The sequence below is a fragment of the Laetiporus sulphureus genome (assembly GCF_001632365.1).
Source record: "Laetiporus sulphureus 93-53 unplaced genomic scaffold LAESUscaffold_73, whole genome shotgun sequence".
NCBI classification, from domain to species: domain Eukaryota; kingdom Fungi; phylum Basidiomycota; class Agaricomycetes; order Polyporales; family Laetiporaceae; genus Laetiporus; species Laetiporus sulphureus.
This window is the reverse complement of record NW_024468582.1, coordinates 1-13353: the sequence shown is the minus strand read 5'-3', so window position 1 is coordinate 13353 and position 13353 is coordinate 1. Positions and strand designations below refer to the sequence as shown.

The window sequence follows — 13353 nt, the reverse complement described above, 5'->3', positions numbered from 1 at the left end:
GTCCAATTGCATCCTTGTTTCGACTGAGTATCGCTTAGAACGCCATCTGCAAAGCATGATTTGAGACATTTGTGAGAATTGTGGTGGACGTCGAGTGGCAGGATCAAGCATGCGCCACATGTCGCCGCCCGCGATGACCGTGGGACACTCGCCACCGACGCGCATCGCGAGCAACGAGCTCAATTTCCGACTACCGCCTTTCGACTGCTCTCAATTCGTTTGATCCTGGTCCTATATCAACATCGTAAACATCGCGTTCCGATGTTAGCAACCATTTTTGGGCGGCTTCTCCAGGTCATTTGCATGATGCGCTTGGATCGTGATCGAGGCAGAATTCAATAAGATGTGCCATGACGGATTCACGCATACATCCGTATGTACTATATTCCCCAATCAAAGCAGCAGCGGACTTATAAACAATGACCCGCCGTCTCTGCTTCGCTTCTCCTGCCTCACCTGCCAGATGTACAACCCCACCCTACAGTATTCAATATTCAATGTCAGCACCCATCGGTGCAGTGCGGTCTCGACTACCCTTCACACTACCGCATACCCACTCGTAACCACCGCCTGTATATGCAACGGCACCGGAATCCGCCTAAATCGTCCAATTGTCCGGAGACGTGTCCGATGTGGGCAACATTCATCTTGCAAATTGATGCGGACTTTTGACGGCTCTAAGGGCGCGCGGCATAAGGTTCACGATCTCATCATTGACGTGCGAAACATGCTGCGCTGCTCACGGATTGCAAAGGAAAGTTCATTAATGCACCATACGGAATCTACGTCACCCGACGGCCGAAGGCCTAACTCTCGGTTATTTCCGATATTCTTGTACCTAAGGGTGGGTGGAACAGTCACCGGCGGACGTTCAATGCGACATGTTTGACACGAAGTACTAGTATCAGATAATGCGTCGCAGAAGCAAGACGTATACTTGAGCGCTTGAGCACTGTGCTCTCGAGGTGATTATCACAGCCCAGGCCATTCTGATCAACGTCCTTGTCCCTTATTCGAGCGAATTCCACACTTCAGTTTCCTGCTGCCCATCACCATGATGCAAAATGTGCCATCCCGAAGCGCCAGGCTGCGATGTAGTCACAAGCTGTGACTTGTGTATCGTATGCAGCCTCTCGCATAGACATCAATTTTCCCACAAGGTCCCGCGATCATTCTGCCCCGGACACGACAAGTTGGGTGCCTGACTCTGGCAACACGCGCGGAAGAATTTGCATTGAGCACTAGCTTGAGCGCCCGCAAAGTCTCCTCGCGACGCGGGCGCAGACGGAGTGCAAAGGACAGACTAGGTTGGCGACAAACGCGTGAATCGTCGCCGGCGTTCTTGGCTGGCGGACTACCTTTTCGGCGGCTCATCGGCACATTTGAGTGGTTCTCTCACTCCTGCAAGTGTTGCACCGGCTTCTGACGGCTCGGCACATGAGGCGTGATCCATTGACGTCGATGATCCCTTCACAGGATCCTTTAACCATGTGCAGTATAACGAAAGCTTGTCCGACGTATGTTTCGCGTACTCGCGATCCATGAAGTAGTGTTCGGGCGCGAAGCCGACGCTGTGGAACTCCAGAAGCAACAGGAAGGAGGAATTTTCTGGCTTCAAACTCTACGAATGCGCGAGGATTCCCTTGTTGCTATGAGGCCGGCAAGCAAAAAATCATGCGCTGGTTTGATATGTCTGTCCTATGTTCGTTATGAGCCGATGTTTTCCCTGAGGTCGATGAATGCCGTCCGACGCGCGGAACGCTCGACATCGGCCGTATTTATGACCCATCCGCAACGTCCAGGCGATTGGCTCGCCATGGTTCTAGTGCAGAAGCCGTGTCAAAGTATGCAGAAGAAGCGAGGGAAATTATGTTGACTGAACGCCGAAAACCCAATTCAATCATCAGATCAATTGACGCGGAGAAGGTGGTTCTGTTCGATTGTTTTTGTCCTGCTGGGAGCCAGAAGCTATCCTTGTGCTTGCGCTTTGTCATATCCATATCATCAGCCGAGGTTGTGGCCAATTGATCAATGCATGGATTCCATGCATCCCCTCGCCGAAATGTTCGGCATTTTCTACTAGGTTGCCAATTGCGGAAACGCGAGGAACCATCTCAGTCGAGCTATGTAGGGAAACAGATCAACGCAACGCAATTGACGTAATACAGTGATGTTTAGATGAAGACGCACATGTTTTATATAGCCGCAAATCATATATCAACGGAACAAGGTAGAGCCTCCTCAATCCGGGGTTGCAGCGTTCCTACTTGCGGAAATGCGTCTGCTCTTTGACAGCACGCTGAACATGCTGGCGAGCTCGGCCCAACGAAATTGGTATTGCACTGTTCGTTTCAATCCAGTTCACGTTGACAGCTTCCATACATACTGGGAAATGCGCGCAGCGATGCCGACGGGCTGGCATAGCCTAGCCGACGAGGGTCCCAGAAGCAAGTCATAGTACCGTTCAAAGAGAAACTTGAATACCGGGCGGCCGAGATCCGATGTACCGACGAACAGGCCGCGAATCGTAAGAGTTCATTGATTCCAGCCTCCTTGCGACGGATTCTGACGCGCACCTGTCTTGACCTCTCGATTGCTAAATAGATATCTGCTGGCACGTCTAGACAGGTCGGCTAGGGCGGGTCGCGAGAGTATTCATCTCATTACCAGCTGCGTTGCCATGCGATGGCAGTCACGGAAGAAGGCTTCGACTCTCGAAGGCACTTGTACGATCTGTTCCGTCGCGTGCCGCATGAATCGCTTGCAAATCGCTTCCGGTTTGGCTCAGCAATGGACAGCTACCAGCGGATAAAAGGTGATGACTCACGACAATCTGGACTATGGTGCGATAACGTTCGTACACGACGGTGCAACGCGCCACCAAAGCGATTCTGATGCTCTCCAACAAGTGGAAGATGCGCATCCTGTTTAGCAAGGCTGTCGCATGTATGCTGCTGAGTTATTCATGGAGATGACCCACCACTGACGGCACAAGGAATTTACACCATTCACAAAAAAATGCCACATATGAACGTGAGCTCCTGTTCGATCCTCAGAGATACGATATCTCCACTGGATCTCGGAGAAGGACATATAAATAAACGGATAGTTGTGCTCACAGTGCTATCGATGAGCTGGATGGCTCGGATAACGTTGAATCTTATGTCACAGTGCAGCTTTTGAGTAGGGAATGCTGATGACGAACATGGTGGTCGCGGCCAGATATGCCACCACGAGAACCACCAGAAGCAACGAGACGGATATTGGACTGCGAAGAGCAGCAGCAATGGGCCAGAAGGCCATTCCAGACTCGGTGAGAAGGGTATCAGCTGGGAGCATGTTGACGGAGGGTATCAGACGCGTGACCTAGCGCAAGATGTTCTGGATGCTGATGTTAAGACGACTGAGGACCTTCCGAGCTCAAGGAGCGGGACGTTATGAGGTAACCTGCTTTCTCACTTTGTGGACGTGATACGGTATCCAATCTGGAATTGGTAATTGAAAACAGAATTCAGTGAAAGAAGATAGGAAGACCGTCACAAAGGATGAATATTGAATGGCCAGTGCCTCCTCCATCGCGTGCAGGCGTCTGCGGTTGTTTGATTCGTCAAACGTTTTCCATTTCGGGTGCAACTCAAGTGTCGAGTGTTCACCAACAGGACTCATGTCTGGAGCGTAGGGTGCTACATGGGGAAATGTAGGAAGGCCTAAGCTCAGAGACGAGACAACGATTATTTCCATATAACAGAAAGTTAAGTGGCCAATGACACTGAGGAATTGCGCACGCTTACGTAACCTTGACACTGGCAAATTCGCTCCATTGGGTTTGGCGTGATTTTTCACTACATAACCCAGCGTGGATTGTGCTCTCCTTGGACATAGGAGATATGGATTCTCCCCTAGCCCCCCTACTGTCCTCATCTTCACTGTGTAACCACTTCAACGCTCTATGCTGCCTCATCTGATGTTCACACAAATCGCTGGGCTCGTTGTCGCGCTTTTGCTGTCATGTGCATTGCTAGGTGATTTTGTTGGTGGAGATGAGCATCGTTTCCTGCATCTCCTCTGACGGGTCATTGATGACGTTGCTGCAGTGGATCTGCTGTCATTGCTTTTCAATGCTTTCATTTTATTTTTCCCTGGTGCTATCACTAACGCTATCGATACTGTCGGTGCACGTTTGCACTGCTCAACTTTATTCATTTCAGCCGTCGGCGACGCTTCCTGTCGGTCAGTCTTTGTATCAGCTGAGGAGCTGGAGGCTCTTGCTGTTGTGTTAGAATCCCATTTGATGCTTGCTCTGCATTCTGGTGATTTGTATCAGTGCGAGGTCAAAAGGACCGATTTGACATCTGGTTGGGATGAACAAATTTGTTCTGTTGCTGTCGATATTCCGTTACCTTTTCTCATCGCCCGTCTTTCTTTTCGCGCACTTCAGGAGTTATCGCATGTACACAATGTCGTGTGTAGTACATGGAAAGCTCATCGATGTTCGTTGTCATGCTCCCCTACACTGCCTGTCTTCAACTTTCCTTGCGATGGGCTTTACCATGTTGGTGTGACTTCCACTGAATCGTCCATCTCTGGATGGCTGCTCAGAAGATTTCCTTCAGCTAGTTGCCGATGGAGCTGCCCATGACGCCAATGATACTTCTGCAATAACAGGATGCTTAAAGCTCACGTTCGATGACACTAGCACATGCTCACCAGAAGACGTCTCCATGTCATGGCATATGGATGATGCACAGTGTTGCGATGATTGTGCTGTCACGCTACAGGGGCCTGTTGTCTTCGCCGGCATGCAAGATCACATGGCGGTCTTTATATACCACAACGTAATTCAGATTAGCTAGCCATACACACATCCGCCTCTGATTGTCACTTACGTACAGCTCCATTCTATATAATTGAACATATGGTCTCCCACCTGTTATTTGAAACTGGCACTGATGTGCCAACTCTACTCAAGTTAATGAAAACATCATTGCCGTTGTGACAAAACACGATCAAAGATAAATCACGTGCCCTTGACTCACCGCAGACATGAAGCGATTTGCACACGTGGCAAATGCTTAGCAAATGTCAACAGGTTTTTTTGCCTTTGTGATCTCAATTTGCTATGGTTCCTTCTCACATTCCGTATTAAGTATTTGCATATAATATGTTAGAGGCAAAAATTTAAAATCATATATTTTAAGAAATGACACCATTTTCAAACTCACCAAATACATTTAGAATTTGAGTGCTGTTGAATGTAATCATACATTTTTGAATTCCAAATCATCACATGTATAAAATACCCAGTAGCAGACGAAGGTGTAATTATGCCTACATTCTACTTCCCTACTGAAGTCATTCTAACCAAGATTACTAGAATGAACGTCATTCGTAATTACACCTTCATCTGCTACTGGGTATTTTATACATGTAATGGTTTGAAATTCAAAAAAGTATGATTACATTCAACAGCACTCAAATTCTAAATGTATTTGGTGAGTTTGAAAATGGTGTCATTTCTTAAAATATATGATTTTAAATTTCTGCCTCCAACATATTATATGCAAATACTTAATACAGAATGTGGGAAGGAACCATAGCAAATTGAGATCACAAAGGCAAAAAACCTGTTGACATTTGCTAAGCATTTGTCACGTGTGCAAAAGGCTTCATGTCTGCGGGGACTGCTCAACTGTGAACGTTTGAATGAACAATCATTAACAATTTAACATCTCGCTTTGACATGTTCTCTTTTTCATCGTCTCATTTCGTGAGAACTCAGAGTACTTATCACTCATTCTGGAAAATAGGGTTTTCTTCAAATTTCAAATAACAGAATGGTATTTGGCTGTTACCACGCATGCAGGCTTTGACGCGTACATAAGAAATAGGAGGTTGTCTGATCACCCTTTCACGGCTAGCGTCCCTTTCGATTGCTGATGCGTCGCTTTCACTCGCACTCACCAGCACTCACCCTGTTTGCTTCGCTTTTGCTCCAACTTGCTCCTATGGCTATGTGTCGTGTTCTGTTAGCTGACGTTGCTTTTTCACCCTCTTTTCTCTCATGCAACCTGTCGCTGTCATGCATTCTTTTGAACATGCCACCTGCATTTGCGCTGACATGTGCTTTGCTTTTTGGTCTCATCTGTATGTTGTTTCCCTTGGCTGATCTTCAACATGTTTTCTGCACTGTTCAGATTGCCCATTGAGTCAGAGTTTACCCATGAACTGATGTTTTCGCTCGCGTGATCACCAGCGAACAGTATGTCTCTGTTCCTCGATGGAACGGGCATCTTCTTTACAATGTTATCTGTTGATGTGCTCTTTGTATTTGTCACCACCAGTGATGCTGACGTACTCATTTCGTCATGCATACTCCTTTTTTGCATCATCTGTCACCATGTCATTTATAAATTTCGCTCACTGTTGATCTTCCTCGTTCGACTTGAAACTTTCCTGTGTGGCTCTTTGTTGGCATTCTCTGCTCATTGAAGGAGGTGGTAGTCGACAATCAAACATGGTCACGTTAGATGTGCTACTCATGAGTACTGTGGTACGTGGTTCTGCTCAGCTTATGTGCTGGTCACAGTATTAGGTGGCACCTTTCTTTTTGCACCATTGAGGTCCTCATTTGGTCACCACAAGTAATTATATAGACACCAACCTTCATATTGGTCTCACAAAGTGGATACTTGGACAAACAGCACAATACTGTCACATACATTGCGGATATGACTGTGTCTATTACATGACCACCAAGCGCCCATGATTCAGCCACCCAGTCACGTGACACTGGCCACTTGCCCTATTTGGAAGTTGTCAGGTGTTGGTCACGTGACACCAGGCCACTTGCCCAGAAAGGAACCTTTTGGGCCACAATAGAACCATCAAGCTAGCAAGCACCCAATTCGTTGCTCAATAGTGGCACCACCTTGTCACTCAGATAAGTGACACCAACCCTATTGGCTACTCCATAGTGGTCCCATGTCGTCGCTCATTAGTGGCACCACTTTGCTGCTCAAATAGTGGCACCATCTTCAGGCAATTATCTCATTGGGTAAAGTAGGATTACCTTAGCGTATCCACGGCCTTTATAGATAGTTGCTATAGCAAAGTCCAGAACCATTACTGATTTTGGCAATATGTTCATCATGTAGACAGGACAGGACCCCAGTAAGTACACCATAGTTAGGGTACCCAGGGTCCACCACTACATGTATATAAGCACATGAGAATCTAAGGGAAGACCTTAGATTCATTCACCTATTTTATGCAGCCTAACAGCCAATTCACCCCCTTGTTGTGAGCATAAGGCTAAGGGCCCTTTGAGCCCCTTTTTTAGGCTGTATGTCACTGCATGCCTGGTTTGACCCTACCTGAGCAAACCCCTTTTTTGTGCAGGTCGCTGGACGCTGGCAAGCACCTTGCTGCCATTTTCTTGCCTTAGAGCACAGGATCTAATGCACTGTGACAGTGCTGCTGTCCACGTCTTGTATATATATGCTCCGTTCCTGTCAGTGACATGGTCAACATTGTTTCAGATGATGCTCGATGTGTTGGTTTTGTCATTCTAACTGATGTCCTGCTAGACATCCTTCCGTACTGCTCTTTACTCAAAGTTGTTCGCTTACATCGTCTTCATCTCACTTTTTGTTCTTGCTCGCTGGCCGCTTTAGTGTCATTGTTACAGGCACATCAGTGTTCCATGTCCTGCCCATCTTTGGTCATGATATTTGACTTTCTGATCGACGTTCATTTGCCACCCCACTTTCAGACATGGTCGTCTGTGTTTTCTTTTGAGTTTATGTCTCGCTTTCTGCTCATCAAAGGCACACTTTCTCCTGCTGACGGTATCATGTACGAGTTCATTGGCATTGTCGATTGCAGCGCTTTCAGCTTCAGTGATGGCATACATTGCGAGTTGATCGTGGATGTTCTGTTACTATTGCTTCTTCCCGGTCTACATACCTCCTCAATTTACATTCTTGCTATACACCATGGCATTTCTGATGGAGAGTGTAATGTTCTGCTTGATTGAATCATTCAGCTGTTGTGTGAACATCATTGTGGGCTCTGTGCGGGTCAGTATCCTTGTTTTCGGATGTTACAGTTCTCTTCTGACGACAGTAATCGGCTACTGCAACAACATCACATTAACAGTGGTCATGACGACTGCTCTCGACCATCAGCCCCTCTACCGGGGTCTGCTCCTCTATCGTCGTCTATTGATGATGCATCATTTCCTCCTCCACCACTTGCGCTCGCCGATCATTTGAGCATTGTTTGCTCGTGGTGCGATAGTCTGCAGCCATTCACTGTGTACAAATCTCCGTGTGCTGGCTGTGCGTGTCTGATGCCGAGCAAAAAGGTTGTTTGTGCTCGCTATGCTGATGTCGATTTGCAGCTGCTTATTCATGATGGCAAGTACGTCACTTGTGTTGAACGTCACTGTGCAAGTGACAATATGTCTGAATGATCTGGTCCTGTCATATATTCACCTGCTGTGCACGATATCGATGGTGTTCTATGGCTCGACATATGTGATGGATGCCGTACTATGCTTGTTCGACACAGACTTTCTCGTAATGCCATTGTGAATGGTCTATGGATTGGTGATGTACCTTCTGTACTTACTGAGTTGACGTTTGTTGAGCAGATGTCGGTGGCTCGAATACGTCATAACTCGTTCATCATCAAGGTTACTATGGGACAGCATAAGATGATGGCGAATGCGATTGTGTTTTCACAGCCCATCAAAAAGGTGTACGACATTCTTTCTCCTCCTGTTTCAGATTTGGAACAGGTCCTCACAATTTTATTCACCGGGCCTACTCATCCGGTAGAGTCAGATTTTCGTCGGACTCCTTTGCTGGTGAGACATGCTGTTGTTTTTGCAGCTGGCTGAAGCTGAATCATGTCGACTACATGGACATTTCTATCTCTTCTGAGAATTTGGCTGCTTATCTTGAGCACGAACCTCCTGTGACTGTTCTTCATAGGCCGGATGATGGCTTCACTCCAGCTGAGGCAATGTCCGTTCATGAGGTCAACATCGAGCAAGGTTCGGATTCAGGTCTATGTTCGTTTGTTGTCCATGGTCTCTCAGCTGCTGATATTGCTACCATGTCTTACAGCACTCGCATTGCTACAGCACTCCGTTACTTTCACGATGGGGTGGTGTGTTGAAATATGGTCAAAGTGATCATCCTGAAAGTATCTATCACAATCTGAAGTTGTTCCCTGGTATGTTTCTGTGGCTCTTTCCATATGGTCTTGGAGGGTTCGAGAACACCTTAATACACGTTCAAGTGCACCGTGCTTAGCACGTTCGCAATCTGCTTCTTTATGCTGATCAGCATTTTCAAATTGATGCCTATTTTCCTTTCATTGCTTTTGATCAGCAGCAGTTCAGAGACACATTCCATGGTGGCTATCTTTTAACTGACAGGAGGAATTTTTCTTCAGTTGCTGATTGCATACTGTCTATTCAGACAGACATTTTACAGTGGCTTGTCAATCATGCATTGAGTGTATCATTTTTGAAGCTGATGGACAAAGACGAAGCATGCTGTTTTGAACTCATCTCCGTCCTCAATCATGTTTCTGGCCATGTGGATGGATCATTGGCAAGGCGAAAACAAATGTGTTCTGAGATTCGGTCGTTGATCATCACCATGAATGTTCCTATATTTTTCATCACGTTTTCACCTGTCGATATCAACCATCTGCTCTGTCTGTATTACTGCGGTGAATGACTTAATATCTTCAATGATTTTGAACAGTTTTCTGCCTATGCTGAGTGATTGCGCATCATCGCGGACAATCCTGTTGCATGCACTCAGTTCTTTGATTTCATGGTACTGTCACAATATTAAGTGGCACCTTTCTTTTTGCACCAATAAAGTCATCATTCAGCAACCACAAGTGGTTATTTGGACGCCAACCTTTATATTGGTCTCACAAAGTGGATACTTAGACAAACAGCACAATACCACCACATACATCGCGGATATGACTGTGTCTACCACATGACCACCAACCGCCCATGATTCAGCCACCCAGTCACGTGACACTGGCCACTTGCCCTATTCAGAAGTTATCAGGCATTGGTCACGTGACACCAGGCCACTTGCCCAGAATGGAACTCTTTGGCCCACAATAGGCTTACCTGTGCTCATTGAACCATCAATCTAGCAAGCACCCAATTTGCTGCTCAATAGCAGCAACTACTACATGGCAATTATCTCATTGGGTAAAGTAGGATTACCTTGGCGTATCCACGGCCTTTATAGATAGTTGCTATAGCGAAGTTCAGAATCATTACTGGTTTTGGCAATATGTTCACATGTAGGCAGGACAGGACCCCAGTAAGTACACCATAGTTAGGGTACCCAGGGTCCACCACTACATGTATATAAGCACATGAGGATCTAAAGGAAGACCTTAGATTCATTCAACTATTGTATGCGGCCAGCAGGCCAGCTCCCCCCTTTTACCTTTTGTGCAAGGCCATGCATTGGGGCTTTGCCTTGATTGCTGGTTGTATGCCACTGTGCACCATCCTCAGCCTAGCCCTTGTGGCAGGCTTTTATGTTGTGAATTTATTTGTGCAGGTCACACAAGCAGACTTGCCCTTAATTGGGTTAAGTGCTTTGTGCTTTGTGACAAGTACGCTCTTTCATAATGATTGTGCTGGGACTCGGATCTAACCACAGGGGACTATTCGGTGAAGTGTCCGCCTACTATGGTATCATAGAGTCACAAGGCAGGCTTATGCTTCATATGCATATGCTTTTATGGATTCTTCACTCGTTCAGCCCGTCTGAGATTCGAGAGCGTGTGTTACACGATTCAGGCTTTCGATCCTGTCTGTTGACTTGGCTGGAAAGCTGTCACCAGGGTGACTTCTCTGCAGGGACGATGGACGACATTGGTGTAAGAATGGCTGCACGTGGACTGACAACTGGTGATGATGACAGTTGTTCCTTATACATGCCTTCAACGGTTCTCACTCAGCGACTCCTTGATGCGAAATTGAATGAAGCTATTCGTGATGCCTATCATAGCGTTTGCGAAGATCCTGATGAAGTCGTATATACATCCAATCGCCATACTTGCAGAATTCAAATGCAACATCGTAAAGGGTGTAAACAGGATAACAATGACAGTTGCCGTGCTTGCTTTCCTCGAGAACTGTGGCCAGAAACTGTTGTCGATGAGGATTTTGGAGCAATTAATTTCAAAAAAATAGAGCCATGGATAAATACGTTCAATCCTGTCATTTCCTCTGTTTTGCACTGCAACACTGATGTAACTTGTTTGCTTTCTGGAACCCAGGTGAAAGCAGTGATTACTTACCTTACAGACTATGTTACAAAGTCCCCTTTGACGACACATTCGATGTTTGACAGTGTGCGCACTGTGCTTGATCAAAATGTCCAAGCTATTAAGCAAGCCTCTGATCAGGAAGATGTCGCTTGTTCTGTAGTCATCAAGGTTGTGAACGTGTTGTCTGTGAAGATGGCAATCGGGGTGCCGATGGTTTGTGCATATCTTCTTGGGTTTTCTGATCATTATACTAATGTTCAGTTCAAAAAATTCTTCTGGTCTCCATATGTTGCCTTTGTGGATGCCTTCACACAGTTTTCTTCTCAGTCTGCGACTTGTGAGAACTTCACATGCACTGACACGTACTCCATGAATGAATGCACCTCTTCTGATGAGTCCTCTCAGGTGGTTATTGGTCAGACCAGTGATCGAGTAGTTCCAGTGAACAGGTCTGATCTACTCATGAATGTGATCGGCACTGACAATATCATTTCTGCAAGCCCCACTCTCCTATTCCATCACCGTGGCCTGTACAATATCACAAGATGCTGAAAATTGAATCGCTCAGTGATTCTGAAATATGCAGACCGAGGATATGTGTTCGCATCTACATACAACTGCTGCCTGGACCGCAATCCTGCCTTGTCACCCATTACATTGCTGCAGAAAGCAACACACGTTCCATGATCCAGCCTGCCTTCGACTCACTTTCAACCAAACTCATGACACTATTACAACTGACAACAAACTCTATGTCACTTGGCGTATGTCAGACACACCTTGCAGACCACAGTGTACGACCCTCACAGCCGGCCCCGCCACCTTCTGTCACGGTAACACCGGACAAGAGATCAAAAAGACTAAAAAGGGACAGTCACGTGGAACGTGCCGCCCTGATCCCCCTGATCCCAAAAGTATCTCCCTGATCCCTATGTGGCGCAAGAGCCTGTTGACTTACTGGTCGATGTGGCAGACGCAGGAATGGGTGAGAGATATATGAAGGAGCTGGTGAGCTCAGTGAGTGCTATGGGTAGTAGACGAGGAGAAACAATCTAAGGTTTCGTCCCCTATATGGCTGGTCTTATATACACGTACAGCAGGCTATCTTACCTAAGCTACCTATCTATGGGTATAAGCAAATGGCCATACATGAAACAATAGGATGTCCGGAAGTAGAACAATAAGTGGGAAGATCGATGGTTGCCGCAGTAATGTGTGTGCACATCGTTCCTATCTTGGTTTCCCTTTTGTTCTCCGGTGTGAACATCGTACCTATCTAGGCTTCTGGCTAAACTAATAGGAAGTGGAAGGCCTATGTATAACAATAGTCCTTGTTCCCTTTGTTCCCAAATGGGTGCCTCTATTGTATCCTGGAATAGACAGGTCCGACCGTATCATCCACGGGTCTGGACCATAACATGTGATGTGGACTATCACCTGATCTCTACGTGTCGCGTCTGTGGCTGAGTGGCGTGAGATATTGGTGTAGCACGTGATCTGTGGTGTGAGAAAAGTCACGTGCAGACTTTTTGGTGAAAATCTGTGACACTACCCCCCTCTCAAGGCTCATTGTCCCGAGGAGCCAAAACCTTTATTACCCCTTCTAGTTGCTCGCAATGGTTGGTAGCTTCGGGAGGGAAGCCCTTCTGCATAATACTCGAAGATTATTTGGGCTATTCTATCTCCCGGCTTGACCGAAAATACAAAATCCGTTGTGTTGATTAGTACGACCTTGAGTTCCCCAGTGTAATCTGGATCGACGACTCCTGCGCCCACGTCAATTCCTCGTGCAGCTAGTCCGCTGCGTGGAGCTATTCGTGTATAGGTATGTTTGGGAGGGTCAATCGCGACTCCCGTTCCTACCACAGCTCGTGAATGCGGGGGGATTTCATGTGTTTCTGCTGCATAAATATCCCATCCTGCTGCTTCATTTGAGGATTTTTTTGGTGATTTGGCGAGATCTGTCATCTTATGATATAGGAAGAACTCATCTGGATGGTCGGACATGTTGATTCGGTGTGTGGAGAT

At 46.6% G+C, this 13353-nt stretch overlaps 4 protein-coding genes across 4 annotated transcripts; all 4 read left to right on the top strand.

Annotated features, from left to right (window-relative positions):
- Nucleotides 1-186: 186 nt before the first annotated feature.
- LAESUDRAFT_525222 (uncharacterized protein) lies at nt 187-1230 on the top strand. Its single transcript, XM_040902807.1, has 3 exons — nt 187-373; nt 464-844; nt 903-1230. The coding sequence occupies exons 1-3, from the start codon at nt 344-346 to the stop codon at nt 939-941; spliced, it is 450 nt and encodes a 149-aa protein (XP_040758503.1). The 5' UTR covers nt 187-343; the 3' UTR covers nt 942-1230.
- Nucleotides 1231-8554: 7324 nt separating this feature from the next.
- On the top strand, nt 8555-8902 carry LAESUDRAFT_665364 (uncharacterized protein; the record flags this gene model as incomplete). The annotated part of the gene is made up of 1 exon (XM_040905186.1): nt 8555-8902. The coding sequence occupies one exon, from the start codon at nt 8555-8557 to the stop codon at nt 8900-8902; it is 348 nt and encodes a 115-aa protein (XP_040758502.1).
- Nucleotides 8903-9338: 436 nt separating this feature from the next.
- Nucleotides 9339-9752, top strand: LAESUDRAFT_665263 (uncharacterized protein; the record flags this gene model as incomplete). The annotated part of the gene is made up of 1 exon (XM_040905177.1): nt 9339-9752. A coding segment is annotated over one exon (414 nt), but the record flags the coding sequence as incomplete, so codon positions are not given.
- Nucleotides 9753-10785: 1033 nt separating this feature from the next.
- Nucleotides 10786-11421, top strand: LAESUDRAFT_617766 (uncharacterized protein; the record flags this gene model as incomplete). The annotated part of the gene is made up of 1 exon (XM_040903235.1): nt 10786-11421. A coding segment is annotated over one exon (636 nt), but the record flags the coding sequence as incomplete, so codon positions are not given.
- Between the last annotated feature and the right edge of the window lie 1932 nt (nt 11422-13353).

Excerpts from the sequence above, each read along its gene's own strand:
- LAESUDRAFT_525222 (XM_040902807.1), top strand. The coding sequence starts at position 344 with ATGTGCCATGACGGATTCACGCATACATCC. Across the intron at positions 374-463 it reads ACGGATTCACGCATACATCC|ATGTACAACCCCACCCTACA; the intron begins GTATGTACTATA and ends CTCACCTGCCAG. Across the intron at positions 845-902 it reads CGATATTCTTGTACCTAAGG|TATCAGATAATGCGTCGCAG; the intron begins GTGGGTGGAACA and ends ACGAAGTACTAG.